Source organism: Onychomys torridus, chromosome 18 (assembly GCF_903995425.1).
Source record: "Onychomys torridus chromosome 18, mOncTor1.1, whole genome shotgun sequence".
NCBI classification, from domain to species: Eukaryota; Metazoa; Chordata; class Mammalia; order Rodentia; family Cricetidae; genus Onychomys; species Onychomys torridus.
Window position 1 is genome coordinate 33,187,013 of NC_050460.1, and position 20,623 is coordinate 33,207,635.

At 41.8% G+C, this 20,623-nt stretch overlaps 1 protein-coding gene across 2 annotated transcripts in view; it reads right to left on the bottom strand.

Moving 5' to 3' along the window:
• The window catches only part of Aff3 (AF4/FMR2 family member 3), a 472,213-nt gene that overhangs the window by 153,974 nt on the left and 297,616 nt on the right, over positions 1-20,623 (bottom strand). For both annotated transcript variants that reach the window (XM_036167292.1, XM_036167290.1), the window contains exons 7-8: positions 10,246-10,326; positions 4-40 (exon numbers count right to left, since the gene is read on the bottom strand). In XM_036167292.1, coding sequence (XP_036023185.1) covers positions 4-40; positions 10,246-10,326 — 118 coding nt within the window. The remainder of the gene's footprint in view (positions 1-3; positions 41-10,245; positions 10,327-20,623) is intronic.

Genomic DNA, 20,623 nt, shown 5'->3' on the forward strand with positions numbered 1-20,623 from the left:
TACTTGGATTATTGTGGCCCGAGGATACAAGCTGAGAGTCCTGAAAAAAAACAAGAAATAACAATTAATATTCTTATTTTCATCTTCCAAACCAAAGCTGAATACGTACACATTATGCATTATTCAGGACCAAGTCACCACTCAAAACTCTGCCAGCGCCCGTCAAGAGAAACATTTCCATGAGCGTGCTTGTTCAGAAGTTCCGGGAGTACAGTTGACAATCGCAGTCACTTTTCATTATTGAAGTTTTGTTCTGCTTCATTGAGGTGGTAATTCACATCATACAAAACAAACATTCGGAAACAAGAAATCCTATGGCTCGTGGTACTTTCATGGTGCTGTACGACGACCACCTCAACCTAGGTGCAGCACATGCTGTCACTCAAGCATCAAAGACCTTACCCTTCAAGCAGCATCTCCCTAGCCGCCTTCCACTGTCCCCTCAGCCCCTAGTAACCTACTCGCTTCCATCTGTGCTTACAGACTTTCCTATTCTGGTATCTCATATACACAGAATCTACAACAGGTGCCTTTTGGAGTCTGGCTTCTTCAGTTAGAATGCTGCATTGGAAGTTCATTCTTGTTGGCGCTGGTATTGGTAGCCATCTCTCTACCACACACCCCCCCTTCTCTTCTTTCTTTGCCAAGGTCTCGCTATTCCATCTCTGCTGGTCCTGGAATTCCTAGTCCTCCTGCCTCAGGCTTCTGAGTGCTAGGATTATAGATGGGCTATGGTGCATTTTTATGGATGTTTTACGCCTGCACCTGCTGATAAGCGTATGGTGTATTTTGTGAGTCACGTTACTACTGACATGCACGTAGGACACACATAGCTCCTGTTTTAAATCCTTTCCTTACATACCTAGAAGTAGAATTTGGAGACTTACAAAACTCTTAGTAAACTTTTTGAGAAGCATGAAGTATTTTCTGTGGTAGCAGAAGCATTTTAATCCTCTCAGAAATGTATAAAGGCTCCAATCTCTCAACATCTTTGCCAGCACCTGTTATTTTCAATTGATTTTTTTTGTTTTTGTTTTTGTTTTTTTAAGACAGGGTTTCCCTGTGTAGCTTTGCGCCTTTCCTGGAACTCACTTGGGAGCCCAGGCTGGCCTCGAATCGGACTCACAGAGATCCACATGGCTCTGCCTCCCAAGTGCTGGGATTAAAGGTGTGCGCCACCATCACCCAGCTCATTGTGCTTTTTATTTGTATTTGTCTAAAAACTAAAGATGTTACACATTTCTCCAACATAGTTGATGACTATTTTCATTTTTAAAGAAATACCTAATTAAGTGATCCATCATTTTAATGGAGTTATTTATCTGTTTGTTATTGAGTTGAAAGAGTCCCTCAACAAAGTTGATATTAAATCCTTACTAAATATATTGTCTGCCAATAATCTCCCCCTTTTTCTGTCTTCTTCCTATTAACGATAATGTCCTCTGATGCATAAAACTTTTACATTTTTATATGCATTTGATTTTTCTTTTGTTGTTCATACTTTGGGGCTTGCATCTTAAAATCTTTCACCAAACCCAAGGTTGTGGAGATATAACCTTGTCTTTTCTTCTATGAAATTTATGGCCTTAGTTCCCAGATTTAGTCACTGATACATTTTATTAATGTCTTCGATCTTAACTCATTTGCCTCAGAATGTGCCCTACTTCTAATACCTCTCCAGACGAGGGCCACCAGCCCCATCTTGACTGGACACACTCTACTGAGCAACAGTGGTCATCTCATTGTGAGGGACACAAAGGTTATTATGCATAACCATTTACCTGCAAGGGCATAAATCCAGTATTACTCTGTATGCTAGATTTAGTTACTACTTTGGTAAATAGAAACTGAATCTGATTTTATTTGTATTAAAATGAAATGTGAACTTCTGTCTTGAGAATTTAAATTTCTTTGCAAAATTGTGTTTTTTAACATAAACTCTAAGAGTGAGTTATAGAAGAATGAACTGAGATGGTAACAGTGTAAATAAAATGTGTAGCAGTACATAAAAATCTAAAACTCCTATATAATTCTGATATGAGGAATAAAAATCTAGTGAAATGGAATTAACTACTAATATATGACTTGATGTGTTTCTACAGAATTCTGCTCTAGGAATGCAGATGCTAGCAAGCAGGGGGAGTCATTCAATAGGACCAGTGGCATTTAAACCCAAGTGATAATGTCTGTTTTAGAAAGGAACCTCTCTGGGGTAGTATGAAATGAGCCAGGCTGTTGGGTGGGAACTGTGTAGCCTGAGTCACACAGCAGCCCAAGGAACCTTTCTTAGTATAATGAGCTATATGCCGTCAGAAGAGGAACAAGTTTAGTTCTTATTCTGAAACTCAGTTTTTGGAAAACTATTGCGTGAAGATGAAATAAACAAAGCGCTCTTGAAGTACTGGGCTGAAACCTAATCTGCAAAACGACTTTGGCCTACTTTGGGTAGATTCTGTAATAGAAAAAAAAAATGTCCACAATTAAAGACTCCAGATGGGTTGGTGAGCTTTTCTTTTCCAATTAATTTGGAGTTTATATACAGACACAAGTTTGTTTTAGCGTGAAAACACTTTGAGCCTCAGTCAGTCAGCTTCTCTGTGCTGTGTGTAGGCTGTGGCTCCAGGCGGAGGAGACTCGCCATCAATGGACAAGGATGGTAACTGGCACGCATTTCAGCACTCAGCTCACGCTTCTAAAAACAGAGCAGTGAGGCCTTTTCTGATTGTCTGCCCACACTAATGGGAATAGAACGTTTGTTTGCTGATGTATCAACTTGCATGATCGCCACTGGCATCTACTCTTCTTAAGAGAAATGTGATGAGCTCCCAGTTGACCTGAATCATCATTCCTACATCCTAGAAGATCAAATTTTATTTTAAAAACCCATCTGATTAATGACTCACTATTTCATTTTGCATGTGGAGAGAAAGAGAAACAGAATATGCTTAAAATAATTGCTAGTGCCGGGCGGTGGTGGCGCACGCCTTTAATCCCAGCACTCAGGAGGCAGAGGCAGGTGGATCCCTGTGAGTTCGAGGCCAGCCTGGTCTACAAAGTGAGTTCCAGGACAGCCTCCAAAGCTACAGAGAGAAACCCTGTCTCAAAAAAAACAGTAACAAAATTGCTAGTAAAAACATCACTACAGAAGTCTGTATAGAAACGATATGATTAAACTCAGACTTTGTTCCTATTGTGCTGATGTCTTGTGGGTGGTGTACTGACCATGAGATATTAGCTCAAAAAATACTAACTCGATGAACTCCAATATTCTCAGATTGCCATTCTTGGGGTAGAAATGAAATCTCACTTTTTTCTCCTTCTTTTTCGTGTGTGTGTGTGTGTGTGTGTGTGTGTGTGTGTGTGTGTGTGTTGATGAATTCTGGGAGTCTGTTCTCACTTTCTGCAGTGTTTGAGGCAGGGTTTTTCTTGTTCATATTTCTGCACTACATGTGCCAGGCTAGCTGGCCCATGAGCTTCTGTAAGCATCCTTGTCTCCATTCTGTCTTGTCCTTTGAGTGATGGGGTTACAGATGCTTGGAATTGATCCGGCTTTGGATGTGGGGTCTGGAGATCGAGAAGCAGGTCGCCAGGCTTGCATAACAAGCACTTTTACATAGAACCATTTCCCTGGCCCTTATCATCACTCTTAAGGACAGCTGGCCCAGCATGTCGTTAGTCTGTTCCTGGATGCATTCGTTTCCTTAAGAAAACACAGGATGCTGTCTTAACTCTAACAAACTATCTGCCACCCTTCCCTGTCAAGTTAGCTGTGAAATCTCAGAGGCCTCCACTGTGTGCAGACAGTTCCTTCTTCAGGGAGCCAGTGCCAGGCTGGGTCACAGCAGAGGGAGATAACCTCGTTCTCCCAAGGGTCCAGAAGCTGATGTCCTTTCCGCTTTGATGTCCATGCCAACTATCCAGACACCAACATGCTTGCAGCTCCTGCCTCAAAGCTTCTTCCGTCTTGTGTTAGCAAATGCCTGGAGAGTGCCAGGTTCTGTTGTGTACTGTCCTTTTCACCTCCTCCCTGACCTCACTCTGGTCGGCTACTTCAAGATTATCCCAGTGAGTTCAGTGAGTCAAGAGTGGAGGGTGCAGAAGAAAGAGCTAACTCTGGCTCGAGGTGATGTCATGATGCTGCATGAATGCTTCCACCTGTGTGGTCCCTCCAAGTCCCCTCTGAGGACACAGGTCTCACTGGCTTCTGTAATCCAAGGGTGTCTTGCTCTCTGAGCCCTTCCTCACTCTCAGGGAGACATGGTTGCTTCTTTGTTTTGTTTTCAAGTATGAAATTTTTAAAAGGAAAACTATATTGAGGTATAAATGCACATATGTAAAAAGAAAGACAATGGATAATGTCAAAAATATCTGACTTTTATGAGTGTTTTAATCCAAGCATGGATTATTTAATAATTTAATAGAGTTATATTAATTTAATAATAATTTAAATAGAGTTCAGAGATCCAGAAAAAAACAAACTGCTGTCATCTCACCTCAGGACATTCCTCAAGTTTATGTGTTGTTTCTAGCTTGTCGGGGTCACACTTAAATGTGTTATTCTGATGGTCAAGTGCACAATGCGGAGGGATCATCCTTTCTGACTTTAAGGAATGACTGTATCTGGGAACTTATTTGGAAGTTCCAATACCAGAGCATCTTGGGAATCCTGAAACCCCTTAAGTGTGGTATTTAACTCATAAATAAAAAAAAATATAATTTTGCTAAAGATAGAAATAACTAGGCACAGTGGTGTCCAGGAGATCCCTTTAATGAAGTCCTGTAATGAGTAACATGTTTCATAAAATGTACCATGTCATTCAAATCAAATGAGGCCACATCAGCACATGTACCACTGTGATGGTTAATTATCAACTGGATTGCACTGAGAAGCACCTAAGTGATTAGCAAAACACATTGCTGGCTGTGTCTCGGAAGTTCCGGGAGTATTTGGACTATGACGCTCTGACTTGTGGAGGGATTAATTCCTTGACAGATGAACAACATGGTGGAATTATTAGGAAATGGTGATGGGTACGAGACAGTAGGTCACTGAGCACGTTCGCTGGACCAGGTCTTTCCTTGTATCCCTTTTCCTCTGCTTCCTGACACTATGATAAGAATTGCTCTGCTTACCAGGCCCTTCCCTCCACGATGGACAGAATCCTCTGAAGCTGTGAGCCTACACGATCCATTCCCGTTTCTGGCAGTATGGTCACAGTACTGAGAAAGAACTACTCTAACCACCAAGAAAGGAAACCTTTGTAATTAGCAGTAAGATGTCATCAACTATAAAACAAAAACCAATTTTAAGCCTCTTGAAACAAGCTTTAGATCGATGAAATATGAGGTTTTTCCACTATGGTTCTGGAAGAAGGAAGTACTCATACTGGTATGGTGAGGGCAATTTTTTTTAAAACATTTTACTTGTATTATTTTTAAAAATGAGGCCTATGTGTGCGTTGGGAGGGGTTGGGAGGGGGTCTGTGTACGTAAGTTCAGATGCCAATGGAGACCAGAGAAGGAGATAAGATGCCCTGGAGCTGTCTGGCTTGGGACGTCCAGTCTCTGGACGAGCGGCATATGCTCTTCAGGCTGTGCCATCTCTCCAGTCCTTGCTGAGGGTGGTTCTTAAAAATGACAGCTTTGGTCAACTTTTTGAAGATGACTCCACTTACATTTCTCCTTGTTTATGAGTTCATCACCAGAATTACCCAAAGCTAGAAATGGAAAAATTTTGTATTTTCAGATGGCTCCTGAAGCTAATTACCATGGGAGACACAACTGTCCAATTCTGGTAGGTTTCACTCAGCAGTGTGTGTGTGTGTGTGTGTGTGTGTGTGTGTGTGTGTGTGTGTGTGTGTAGGTCAGAGGATAACTTGTATGAATCAGTTCTCTTCTTCAACAAATGTGAGTCATGGGGATAGAACTCAGATCCTCAGGCTTGGCAGCAAGTGCCAGTGCCTGCTGAGGCATCTTTGCTGGCCCCAAGCAGTGTATTTCCTTTCATTCTGTGTCTATAAGGCTCAAGTTGACAAACTATAATTTCTAGTTAATTTAAATATTTCTTTTTGAGGTAATGTGAATCACAAAGCTTCAGTGCAGATATTGCTTTGGAGTTGTGAGGCATGCCAGCAACCCAGAGGAGATGTGTTATAAACCAGGCAACTGCAGGCTTTACTTCCCTTCACACTTGCTAGCTCTCATTCTCCTTCTGCTGAATTAAGAGGAAGGCAGTCAATTCTCATTTCTGTAATGATGTTAGAATTCTGTATAAGGCTTTGAAAACCACTCAGCAAGAATAGTTCCAGATGAGGGCTGATGTACTAGATTCATCACTCCTGGCCATGTGAAATCTCCCAAGATGCCCCTGGGTTTAGACGTGCCTCCCTATCCTCCAGAATGGAAAGCACACTGCACTTGTCAGCTCTTTATTTGCATTTCAACTTAGGAGATTGCTGCAAAACGTAGGGGAAAGGGGCAGTGTGGATTCATTTTCTTCTCTCTTGGCTGAAATACCTGGTAATGAATGGCAGCCAATTTACAGGAGTCATGCATTGTTTTCTTTACCAAATCCAATTACTTTTGAGATTTGAAGAATGAGGCAGAAATGCCGGGCTGTGTTTGTCTAGGGAACTGTGAGTCCAAATCAAGGCCCCAGAGGACAGAAAGAAAAGCCAAGTTCATTATCAACTGACATTGCTTCAGTATATATCTTTTGATACTTAGACAAAAATGAAAAAAATTCTCAGAAGTGTTTAGCTAATTAAATTAGTGACACTGGAAACTCAGAATGGGCAGTAAAATCGACTTTTCCTTTTGTGAAAGCAAATGACACCCTTAATCTTAATAAGGTCTTAATTCCATTATTTATTAGTCGTTTTGAAGATTTTTGCCCCTCAAATTCCATAAACAATTCTAGCTCAATAATCCCAACATCGATAGTCTAATCAATCAGCTGCACTGTCCAGCTGTCAGAAAATTAGTTAGTTGAGATAAGGGTACAGAGAGAAGCACTCTAGGACTGGCAGCCAGCACAGCCAGTGGGGAAGCTCCTGCCTCCATGGGCGAGGCTGTGGACTCTGGTCCAGTACCGCAACAGAGGCAGTGCACTCTACTGTAAACCCTAATGACTATCTTTGTAATCAGCAGAATCCTGGCACCCTCCAATACAATGCTGCTGTTAATTCCACGGCCCAGCGAATGTGCCACCTCACATGAGAAAAAGGCTGCTGAAGATGTAACTCAGCTACTGATTCTAAAGTAGGGGCTTCTTCAGGGAACCCAAGCCAATATCATCTCAAGATTCCTGATAAGACGAAGAAGGAGGTTAGAGGAAGTCAGAGAAGCCAAGATGTGCAGAGATCGGTGTGAAAGGAGCCCTTAGCAAGGAAGCTTCCAGAAGCAGGCAAAGGAAGAAACGAAGTTGTCCTTGGAGACTGCCTAAAGAGCTGAGGTCTGCCCAGAGCCTGACTGCAGCCAGTGAACCTGACCTCAAGGAGATGTGAGATAACAAAAGTGTGTGTCCTCACACACTAAGTGTGCGGCTGTGTTACAGCCGAGGTGGAGACAGCTTCCCTTCATCATACAAGACAACGATCAGTACTCTCGGCGAAGCTCTTTGAGAGAAGGCGTTAGGAAGAGCAACCATGCTCCTGCACTGTAAATCATTTACACGCTCTTTCTCAGGGACTCCAAACACACAAACAATCCCAAGGGTGGGTTCCATGCAACCCCTACAGTGCTCCTAAATAGGATAGTTTTCACTCGTGTTAGGAATTCACTGCCTTTTCATTAAATAATTGTTTATTTCTCAGCAAAAACAAATTCGATAACTTCTAGCTATTTTTTTTTTTAAATGTGGGTTTTCCACAGGTGTGTCATCATATGTTAGATCACTGGAACATGTTCATTTTGTTAATGTGAATGCACTTTTGGTCTTGTGTTTCCATGACCACTCCAGGCTCTGGAAACCACCGTTCTGTCTTCAAATTCTGTAAGTCTGACTATGCTAGAGTCTACACAGAAGTAGAATCATAAGTGATAACACAGAATTTTGCTTTCAGTTTTGGTTTGTTTCATTTAATACTCACATACACATATACATAAACATTGATAGACACAAATGCATATGCACATGGTGACCTTATATAAATGTACCATGTATCTGATATATATGACATACATGTATACATGTCATATATGTGCTATGTATAAATGATATGTAGCATAATATACCAGAAATAAAACTGTAGTTAATATTATATTGACTGTATCATACACTGAAAATTTGCTAAGAAAGCAGATCATGTGCGTGTGTGTGTCTGAATAGTGAGACCTAACATAAATTCAAATGTTGACACATGGGACATTTCAAATTCCTGGGAGAACAATGGGCTAATGTGTTAACAGGGCTACAGTAATTTACTAACTGTACAAAGATGAGAGCTATAGCCCAAGTCCCATCATCCACAGTTTTTAAAGCTAAAAAACATGTTCAAATTAGAAGACAGACCACTGTTAGAATGTTGGAAAATGGAGGATTTTCTTCCCTCTGACAGAAAAATTAAACACTTTTCTAGATAAAAGGCACATAAATAAAGTTATAAAATGATTCCATTATATGCACTAGACAAATGAATAAGATAAAAGAAGTTACTACAAATCATTTTTATGAAGTGGCAATGGATGTGAATGGGCAATCCACAAGGGAAAAATAGTCATTGCCAAAGCTAGAAGTAATTGGGGAAATGCAAATTAAAACAATGAGATATCAACTTTTCATCCATCATACAGGCACAATGATAAAACCTTGGATAGTATTAATCATTGCCTAGGAAACATAAAAGGATTCCCTGAAACACAGCCAAGTATAAATGTGGTTTCCAGTGACTCCGTATCATAATTTCTGTCCTTACTGGGGACAGTCGATGGCAGGCAAACAAAGGAGCCTTCACAAAGAATACTTGTTGTACTGGTGCTTGTGGTAACAGATCATAAACACTCTGTCTACCACTATGAATGGAGTAAATAAGTCAAGGCAAATCCACACGACTCAGTAGTTTGATACTGCTCACAGTCACTCAGGAAGTCTTCCAAGTCCACTTTGTCAAGGGAAATATAACCAGCTCTTAGGAGACTGAGGTTGTGGCTCAGTGGGAGAGTGTATGCTAGCGGGTGTGAGGCCTTGGGTTTGATTCTTTGCAAGAAAGAAAGAAGGAAGGAAGGGAGAAAGGGAGAGATGGAGGGGGAAGGAGGAAGTGAAGGAGGAAGGAAGAAAGGAAAGAAGGAAGAGAGGGAAGGAGAGAGAGGGAAAGAGAGAGCAGCAGACGCCTAATTCTTAGAACAGAATTTATCGTCTTAGTGATGGCAATGGACAATTATTTCAGTGATTCACTCTAGAAGGCTGGGGTTATTTCTGTAGAAAACAGACTGGCTGGGGATGTCACTGACTACTTTCCTTTCTTTCTACCTGTATAATTTGATCTTTGATAGTGAGTACGTAGCTACATGTCAGTTACATGGCTAGGAAAGTTATGGAAAGCTTACTGGACTCAGATATACTTTAAGTGTGTCTTGTGGCTGAGTTCCTTTAGAAGATATAGACATCTCTTTTAAATCTTAGGAAATTGTATGCTGTAAAAGGATAGCCAGAGAAGTTAAATACTACATGTCTCTAATTCTAAGGCATTCATTTTAAGATTAACGATTAAAAACAGCTATCTGGTGTGTGGGGAGAGGAGGCATAGGATCTCACTGAATGTATGAAATGATTGCAAGATGCTTCTTAATCTCACAAACACTTAGATAAGTGGTTCTCAACTTGGGGGTCAAACGACCCTTTTACAGGTCACCCAAGACTATTGGGAAACCACAGATATTTACATTGCAATTCATAACGCGTCAAAATTACAGTTCTGAAGTAGCAAACAAAAATAATTTTATGGCTGGGGGTCACCACAACATGAGGAGTTACATTAAATGGTCGCAGCATTAGGAAGGCTGAGAACCACTGGCTTAGATAAAACAACAACGTACAGAATATGGAAATGGGAGGTCACAAGCTTGATACCCACCTCAGTGAACACATACAAGCCTACAAACTACTGAAGGCCAGAATCACATGGTGCTGGCAGATGTGTTTCGGGGGGGGGGGGGGGGGGGAGGAGGTGACAAAGGGCCAACACACCACCTGTTACAAGTGTCCGCACATGCACGGGGCTTCTCTCTGGTGCTACAAGTGCTCACCTTATTTGGGAACGGAAACTTGCTCAGTTCCGCTTTGCCAGGAGCTTGAACAGCAGAAAGTGGAGGAAGCCAGGTCATCTCCTACAGGAGGGATGAAAAACAGTCTTTTCAAACTGAGTCCTCACCGTCAAAAGCATGCAGAGTACCTCATGGGCATGCTTCAGAGGGCACAAAAGGACAGGAGTCAATAAAGGCTAAGGGGGGATTTTAAAACAGATTGAAACTCATTCTTATCACGTGTTTCCTAGATTCAAGGCTCCTCTACTACCTTCAAAAGAAAGGACTGTCCCATTTTCATGGCATACAAAGAAAGGGTCGAAGTATTACACAAAACCCACAGGATGTCTGTGAAAGCATGCTTTAGTCAGCTGGAATTTTAGTGCTCTTTCTTGGATGAATTGTCTCAACTATTAGAGATAAAGAAGGAATTCCCAACCAGCTCCATAAATCACTGCAGTCTTCCTAAGAAATGAGGGGAAAATGAGAGAAGGAGGCCACAGACATGGAGTTAAGAGAGAAATGGTGTCAACTTGACAAGACAGTATGAAGAACACAACTTGAGCTCAGTGTGCAGTGACCTGCCACATGCTCTTTGACACTGCTCTCTGAGCTAAGGGAAAGGGAGGGAGGGGGTCTTAGCATTCATACTTACTAGTTCCCTTCAATTCCATCACCTAGAAGACAGCTGCCATCAATAACTCATTAAAGGATTAAATTGACTTCTGATGCCCAAGGAATCAATACAGTTTGAAAACAGGCCCTGAACCATGCTTTCGAATTGGCCTTCACTTTCAAACCTAAGCAAACATGAACCACAGTTATGTTTCAAAAGAATAGTAGGACATTTGCTGAGGGAGGGAGGCGGTGTCCTCATCAACCTTTGGTAGGCAAGGTATAGAGAGACGATAGTTCAGGGTTTGGGACATCAAAGGAGGGTCTTGTGGTTTCTTCTTCCAATAATCCTCTTGTGAAGAACCTCAGAGGGGGCAGAATTCACGCAAGAGCCAAGTGAGAGTGAGAACTCTACACCACCCAGTAAGTATTAATGGACCTCCACCATCTCCCCCCATGACACATGTGCCACAGGCTGGAGGCTTTAGCAACAAACTTTCCACATGTCCCTTCTCTAGTCTGCACACACCAAGTGAGCCCATGTCCTTATCGCCTCCCACTTCTCCTCCAACGAAGTAGGACTGTTGGGTTTGTATTCAGGGAGGCATCTGACTTCATCCCTGGGATGAAGAAGCAGCTCATCAGGTTCATGAGCGGGCCACTTGTGGGGGAAGTGGTCAGATCTCTCAGCTAGATTTTTTGCTCCCCAAGTAAGAAAGCTATCAAGATACAAATGGGTTTTCTTCACCTCCCCTATCATGTTCTTTCTCCCAACTGGCTCGTCCACAGTACGATCTCTCTGTGTTTTCTTCACAAGTTTTCTCATTTTTCTTTTCACTTAAATTACTGGCTAGGATAAAGTGGTGTCAGATCTTTTACAGTGGAAGCTAGTCATCAATTACAAACACTTGACCTGTTTTTCTTTTTCTCCATTATGAACTGTCTGAAGTGTCCCTAAGGCCACCCCAATTACTCAGTAGCCTTCTTTGCAATCAGTTTTTCATTCACACAGTTTGGACTATGTAATCTTTAGGGCTCAAAATAGATAAATACAATATAAACTAATTACTCATGATACACAGCAGACTTGTATGTACACCCCAAACATGTCCAACTTCCCTCCAATTATTGTATGCTGTTTATACATCGGCATGTTATATATGTGTATGTAAGTTTTGTGTCTGACTGTTATAAAAACCTCAAAGATGAACTATTTGTGTCCTTATAGCTATTGAGAAGTAAGTGACATAAGAGGTTAATGAACTATAAATGATTCAACTTTCTTAAGGACATGTTCTACAAATAGCTTCTCACAAGTGACACTTTCAGAAATGAATTTATTACACAGTTCATCCAAGATAGAGCTAGCCAACAAGTTTTAGGAAAGCGCTAAGCTGTGGTCCCTAAGGGAAGGAATGGCATCCTCTTGATATCTGTATCCTGATCACTGACCACCCACTCATTCCCTGCATATCATTTACTGAAGATGTGCAGGCACAGGGCTCAGTACTGAGTTATAAGGTTAGTGGATCAGTCTCTTCCATGTGGCTGGTGTGCTTGTCTGCACTGTAATTATCCTTTGGGCTTTGTCTTCCCTTCATTAGAGGGAAGCTCCGTCATTCTCTCTACCCCATCCCTTTAAAACAGTCCGGTGGCTCCCTCCTGAATGGCTTTCTTCCCTGTCTACCTTTACAAGATCCCCCTGCTGGATTTTAAGAGCAATCTTGTAGAAGCCCCCAAGCATCTCACACACCTTCTTAACATCTCACCTTTCAACAGATCCAGCTTTGAGAAAGTTCCTTCTAATGGCCCAGTTCATTGGATTCTCCTGAATGTACATTTCTTCATGAAGCTCTGCCCTAATTACCTCAGTTCCTATGACCTCATCACCTCCCCTCCCTAGCTTCTTTCTTCTCCATTCATCCTTGCTGACCCTGCTCCCTGATTATTCCTTGAATGTTTTGTGTTCAGTCTACTTTCTATTCCCTGGCTAATCCTGTTCATTACTATGGTTTTAGAAATCATTGATGTATATGTTGCCCAAATATACAGCCAGGGAGTCAACTGCCCACTCTAGGTGTCTACCGAATTCCTTAACATGGGTGTTCTACAGTCAATTCAAATTCACCATATTTACCCCTGATTTTGCCTCTTCCTCACAAACTTTTCATCTTCTGCATTTTAGGTCTTGGTTGAATGTACCAACATCTCTTAACTATTCCAGCCAGAATCCTTGTAATCACAGAAACTTCCTCTTTTATCATTCCAACCCTCTCCCCAATAAAACACCATCTTACATTAAGTTAACACTTAAAAGAGAAAATGTTTTACATGATTTATTTAGCATAGTCTTCTAATAACCCCCAAAGGTAGGACTGATTACTTCTCTAGTTTATAGATGAGGAAACTAAGACACTAAGAGGCTAACAGACTGCTCAGGTTCACCACTGCTCACTGCCTCTCAGTGTATATAAAGTTCTACCCAAACCTGAGACCCCCTGAGCTCTGTGCATGCTGCTGGTCTCACCCAGCCTCTTCCTATCTACAGGGTTGCCTCTCATCCACTACTGTTCTCCCACTTTCAATGATGCTTTCAGATGCTGAGCCCAGGTTTGATCCAACCTTGAGGATATTTGCCCCTCACCTGGGAGGAGACCCCCCTGTGTGTGTAGGGGGGGGCAGAGACTGCATCATTTGTTTGATGGTCCAGTAGTTAATACCAAGCCTATGTGTTCAGGGAATTTTTGAATACATGCCAAACCAAAGTATATTTTTTCAGGGTCTCTGCATTTCCTTCCTCTATGTTTTCTGAGCCACCATGAAAACATGACATTAGTTTATCCCACTTAATAACTTCTTTTACAATCTTCTTCTGTTATCAGCCCTTCTTCCATATGGATGCCAAGTGACTCGTCCTGTGTGTCAAGGTATGATTTCATACAGGAGGGGAGGAAGGTAGAACTTCAATATTTACTTTGTTCAATTGGTTCATAAACAGCACAGCTGAAGTATGGCCCTGTGTCTCCTCACTTCCACTTCAGAACTTTATTTTCATTCTGGTGCCCTTGCCTGCAGTGCTCTCAACCTCCTATGTGAGAGCTACATAAAGGGACCTGTGCAGGTCTTCTTCCACTGCACACAGAAAAGAGACTCTCTCTTTGCTTCCGAAGTACCCGTTTTGGATGAGTGCCCATCCCCCCACACTGCTGTCCTTATCACCATCCCCTACAGGTATAAGCCTGTAGTTGATAAGCCTTTGCTGATACTCCCTTTATCCCACCATCACTAGAGAGTTCCTTTCTCAGGCTCTTCCAAAGAATTCACCTTTTCTTCCTTCAACTCTCAGGATCTGTTCTTTGTTATGTGTATGCATATACACCTCAATCTATGCCCAAGCTCCCCTCCTTCCATGCTGAATAAAACTCATACTCAGGAGACACTAATACCTTCTTTCAAGAGCATCCATTTTTACTCAACAGAATTAACAAATGGGAATGCTAATAACCGCTCACAAGGGTGCTTAGATACACTGAACTCAACCCTTTAAAGAAGGGGTGTAAGTTCCTCTGAGGCAGAGCTACTTATGTTTGTGTAGAATAGAGCATCTGACATAGTAGGTGCTCAGTGAGTTGAGCTGAATATCCGCATGTCAATGCAAACTTACTTGCTAATATTGATCTAAGTACTGCTGAGCATTTCAATGGGATTTATCCAGCTAACAAATCTTATCAAACACATAAATGAGCAGTGGGGTGAGAGTTGCATGAAATATGCAAGTATCTAATAATTTCCAAAAATATGAATTTTTATGATAATATAAATAGGTTTCTAATGGAATGCAGGTATAAAATGTTATGTATGTATACTGTTCAGGGGCTTTATGAGATACGCTGTGCATCTGATTGAAATGTCTTACTAGGGTTGTGCAGGGAATTCAGGGCAATCAGACATCTCTATTTCTTCCGTCACCTCCTAGCTCAGCAAGTCACAGATCAGTCCACCATGGAAGCTTCAAGTTTTGAAGCTTAGTATTATTTGGATCTCTGTTTGTGATATCTTAGCAGCAAAGGGAATGAGAACATCATCCCACGAGTCAGGCACAGAGATTAACTGAGATAAGGGGCGAGAGAACATAGTGTAGTGCCTGCCGCATATCTAAGGATTCATCAAGGGTATCACTGATTACTATCCCGCTCTATCTGAATTCTTCCTTTAAAAATGAGAAATATAATTTATTCTGAGCTTCAGTTGTTGGGAGCCTAAGACATAAGAATAGATGTCAAAGTGTTTTTGTTTTAAAAATAACAAAATAAGGTAGCATTCATATGTAACCTTTAGTTTAGTTAGTAATTATTTATACAAATTATATGTTTCTAGAATTGAAGTTATTTAAATAATTGAGATTCCTAAGGGTGATTTGCATTTTATTTTTGCGAAAAGGTACCTAGGTTTTCTGAAATGTACCTGTGACAAAATAATAGCAATTGATGAAGTAGGAAGAAAAGCTTGCATTTGAAACTTATGCCTGGTACTGATTTAAAATGTGAGCAACTCCCCCCCCACACACACACACATATTATCACTGCTATTGGTTGTTCTACATGACCATATTGCCAAAGACACCATATACTTTCATCAGGAAATCAAGCTGGTACTCAAGTAGAAGCTTTGTATTACTGAAGAACATTCATGGTGTTACAAGGTAATATACAAACTACCAGATGAGAAAAGTAATCATCAATCTCATACAGCTAAAGACTGCAACCTATAATAGCAACATGCCACCTGTTATATCCACTGGTGCAATAGTGATACAAACGTTAGGAGAATCGCCAACCACCTTTCATCCTGCTTCATGACATGGAACCCATCCTTGACATTTAATGAGGCTAAGTATCTGAGACCAGAGAGACTATGGGCCTTAGGGAATGGCTATTACTCTGCTAGATGAACACAGCAATACAATGACTCCTGAAGACACACTGCTGGACCCCAGAGATGCTTCCTGCAGGAAATGGCAGTCAACAGGGAGATATATAACTGGACAATGTGCAGAGAGGGTGAGAGACTTGGGAGCACTCAGCCCTAAATGAGGTGTCCTTATCAACCCCCTCCCCTCAAAGCTTAGAGATCTATGTGGAAGTGGAGGCAGAACCAGAGGTAGTGTACAACTCCAAAGAAACCGTGTTTTCCAGGCACAACAGGGCTAATGCATACGTGAACTTAGAGACTGATAGCATACACAAGACCAGTAAAAGTTCAAACAAGGCAAAAATCCCAACATGGAGAAGGGGAAATGGGAACAAAGTTCCATCCCTAACCAAGAAGCTACTTGTAACAGATAGCTGGAGAGCTAGAGAAAACGAGGGGTAGGTGGGAGAAAGAATATGAATATAAATTGTTTTATCAAACATACTCCAGGGTATGCCTTATGCTCAGGAGTAGTTACCCAACACAAAATGGAATCCATGGATTTGTATTTGTGTGTGTGTGTGTGTGTGTGTGTGTGTGTGTGTGTGTGTGTGTGTGTGCGTGCGCTTGCTTTTTTTAAAAAAAGATTTATTTATTAATTATGTATAGTGTTCTGCCTGCATGTATGCCTGCAGGCCAGAAGAGGGCGCCAGATCTCATTATAGATGGTAGTCAGCCACCATGTGGTTGCTGGGAATTGAACTTGGACCTCTAGAAGAGCAGCCAGCGCTCTTAACCACTGAGCCATCTTTCCAGCCCCACATGTGCGCTTTTCAAGAGAGAAGGAAAGAACATGAAATTGGGTGTGTATGTGGGAGGAAGATCTGGGAGAAGTTTGAAAGAGTAAAAAGAATAAGATATAATGTATGACAATATATTTTGAATCAAGAAATAAAATAATGAATAATGAAAACAAAGGTAGTATTTCTCATTCTTGTCTAATTTTTCTTCAGCTTGCCACATACTATTTCCTTTATAAAGAAGAATATGGTTTAGTGGCAAGGACAGGGACTCTCATGCCCTGCATCCAATGTCTCACCCCATGCACACTCCTGACACTGGGTCAGCCCTTCTTCAATACTTTGCTTTATTTACAGCAAAGCCCCCCTTGCCCATAGGTGATATATTCCAGGACCCAATAGGGGAAATCTAAACCTGTATAGTCTTGTCTTGTGCATACAACCTGTCATCAAACCGTTTTATGACAGAGCCAATGCAACTGTAAACTCATAGCAGCTGTAGGTACCCACACAGACCTGCACAACTCAAGATCTTGCAGGAAATGGCAGTTAACATGGAGATACATAACTGGACATGCCTGTTATATGACACTTGTTTGTGTTCTGACAAATAAAGCTTACCTGAAGATCAGAGGGTGGAGCTGGCCACTAGTTAACCACAGAGGCCAGGCAGTGGTGGCACACACCTTTAATCCCAGCTCTTGGGAGGAAGAAGCAAGAAGATCAGGAGTTCAAGGCCACACCGGGATAAACAAGATTGAACTGGACTAAAAGAGAAACAGAGGCAGGCAGTGGTGGTGCACACCTTTAATCACAGCACTAGTGAGGTGGAATAGGAATATGAGGCAGATGGAGGAGACAGGATCACCATCCCCATTTGGTCTGAGGATTCATAGAGGTAAGAAGTCTCTAGTGCCTGCTGCTCTGCTTCTCTGATCTTTCAGCTTTCACCATCAATATCTGAGTTTTTATTGTTAAGACTAATTAGGATCATGCTTCACCTGCCGAAAGCCATTCTTGGATAGGGAAGGGGCTCATGGGGGTCCTACCTCTCCCTGCCAAAATTGATGGCTACTGATGGCTACTGGGAATGGGAGAGGCATTATCTTCAGACGTAAATCTCCTGGTGGTCCCATCAGGCTCCCCTGGTGGCTAGTTTCACACCCATGGTCACTCAGACAACCCTGTTTAAAACCAACTGGTCACAAATAAAAAAGACATGAACACGGAAAAGGAAATGTAGGGGTAGAGGGGATCGTAGGGGTAGGAGGGAGAGGTCTGTCGGCAAGGAGCGGCCATCTTCACAACGTGGCTGACTAACTGTAGCTTTGTTCTCGGAAACATATTCTTTTCTAAGTAGGACCATGGATTCACACTGCCACGTGGGAACAAAATGGTTACATGCTGAAACTGCTATTTATGCGTGGTCCTGGTGGTTATCGTCCAGAGCATAATTGCATCTTCAGTTTGCACATCGGAATAGCCATCAGACTTTCAGTAACTTCACAGGTATCATTCATGGATGACACTCCTATCATGTGAGTCTCATCACCAACAGAACATGGCCACTTTCATTATCCTGCCAATGTCTCCTAGGCATGCAGCTCACAAGAGCACTCCTCTCTTGGAAAGGGGACAGCATTTCTGCAAATCTTAGATTTGGAGGGACTAGTGACAGTCTGGGAATAAGAGAAGAAAAAGAAATGCACTTTGCCTGGTGGATCTGAAGAGTAAGTCCTAACCATTAAGCCACGTGTGGTGCCCTAGGAAAAGGCCAGCATCGGGTTTCACATAGAGACTCCAGGGCCAGGCATGGAGGCTATCTGGCTTTGCTCAAGGCAAGGAAGCCACAGCCTGTGGTGATATATTGTATACACCAATAAACTTATCTGAGGACCAGAGAACAGAGCCAGCCACTAAACTAGACATAGACGTCAGGCAGTGGTGGCACATACCCTAAATCCTATCACTCAGGAGGCAGAGATCCATGAGGATCTCTGTGAATTCAAGGCCACACTGGAAACAGAGCCAGGCAATGGTGGCACACACCTTTAATCCCAGTACTGGGAAGCACACATGCCTTTAATCCCAGGAAGTGAGATCTGGACAGAGAAAGGTATATAAGACATGAGGAAACAGGAGCTCACTCTCTTTAGGCTGAGGATTTCCTAGACGTAAGAACTAGTGGCTGGCTGTTCTGCTTCTCTGATCTTTCAGCTTTCACTCTGATATCTGGCTCTGGGTTTTTTTTGTTTTTGTTTTTGTTTTTTGTTTTTTTTTTAATTGTAAGACCATCTAAGATTCTAACAACAATAGCCAAGAACAGAAATTCAGAGACAACTTAATCCACTGCTCTAGGGTAGAAGGGCCTACGGCCTGACAAGAAACACAGTGTGATGCAGGGTGTTTGAACTCATTGCTCTATCTATGGCAAAGCTGGTTGGACATCAGGGGGTAAAAATAGGGCAGTCTGGTGGAATCAGTCTGAGAAACAGCATTCGACTCAAATTTCAAAGATTGACAAAAATAATCAAAACACCATTTTTTAAAAAATGGAAACACTACTCACAGAAAGCTTTTGGACAAAAAGCAGTACATGCTAGGGAAAAAAAATGTACCATCTAAAAATATTTGCTTAAACAAGTTCTACAGTGTAGGTTGCTAAAATGACAGAAACCATAATTCCAACTGATTTATATGTGGATACAAATAAACAAATGACTGATAATAATTTAAAGACAGAATTAGCAAGAAACCAGAGTGAATTTTTATTTCTTTAAACTTAAAATGTAGGAACAGAGTCAATGTGAACCAAAAAATAACCAAGAAGGGAATCCTTGGGTATTAATGGGGAAATCATTCTAAGACCCCACAGATAACAAGAGCTGCAGAATCTTCCTGATAGGAAATGTCCTAGTAGCTGCATCAAGCCTGTGCACATCTTCTCATACACTTTAAATCATCTACAGATGACTTACAGTACACAGCATAATGCCAATACTTTGTGAAAAGCTGTTAGAATGCACTGCCAAAGAAACAAGAGTTTTTACCTGCTCACCACAGATGCAATCCTTTCTGTGAACATTTATGATCAGTGGCTAGTTGGATTCATGGATGGAGAACCCAGTGGCGCAGAGGGCCCTCGACATTTATGTTTATTGCTATCCTGTGGGCTCCTGGAATGGGAAGATCTCAGAGTGGGATGCTAATTCAGCCAATTAACAGCAATGCCAGGGCTCTGCCCTCAAAGAGGCCACTCTTCAAGGGATAAAACAGAAAAGATCAGCGGAATGGGTTGCAGAAAGAGCATGCCATGTTGATGGACAAATGGAAAATACAGAAGGCCTGCAGGCAGAAACACTGAGGGTCCCTCAGAGTTGCACAGCATGCATGCTTCTTAGCTTGCAAGAGTTCCACTTAGCAAAAGGCTAAGGACAAAAAGCACACAACCTTTATTTTATTCGTACTGTCTAAAGTGCTACTTGATGACACAGCACAGACCCCACATAGTAGAAAAACCCACTATTCACCTCTTGGACTTGAGCTGTCCCTAGAAACTCAGGATTCTCTAGAGCTAAGGAAGTCAAGACATGACCCTCCAATTTTTGTTTCCATGTTAGAGGTCTAACTCTGGACTTCTTGGGAGATCCCAGGTTGTAGGTGCGGTTGTGTCGTTGTGGGGTGGGAGCAGAGAAGAGGTCCTTTTTACTCTCTAGTACCCCCATGTTAAAGGAGTCCTTATTATATGTACTCCTTTTGCAACAATTAAAAAATACATTTTAAGCTTTATTTTTAAATGCACCTGGCTTTCTATGTCTTTTTACTACCAGTGTTTAAAAAATACTAGAATTCCCATTCCTCAGTCTATGGGTTGTTTTTATAACTCTTGGTGGATTCAAATGTTAAGGCAGAAGAATGTAAATTGGGTTCTCAGAATTTAAAGCAGCCAGCTTTGCCATGCAGTGCACAGCTGCTGGGCTAAAGGACGCCTGTTAAAGCCAGGTGACAATAACTCCAACCCTGGGCTCCAACCCACACACCTGTTAGTCTCCTAT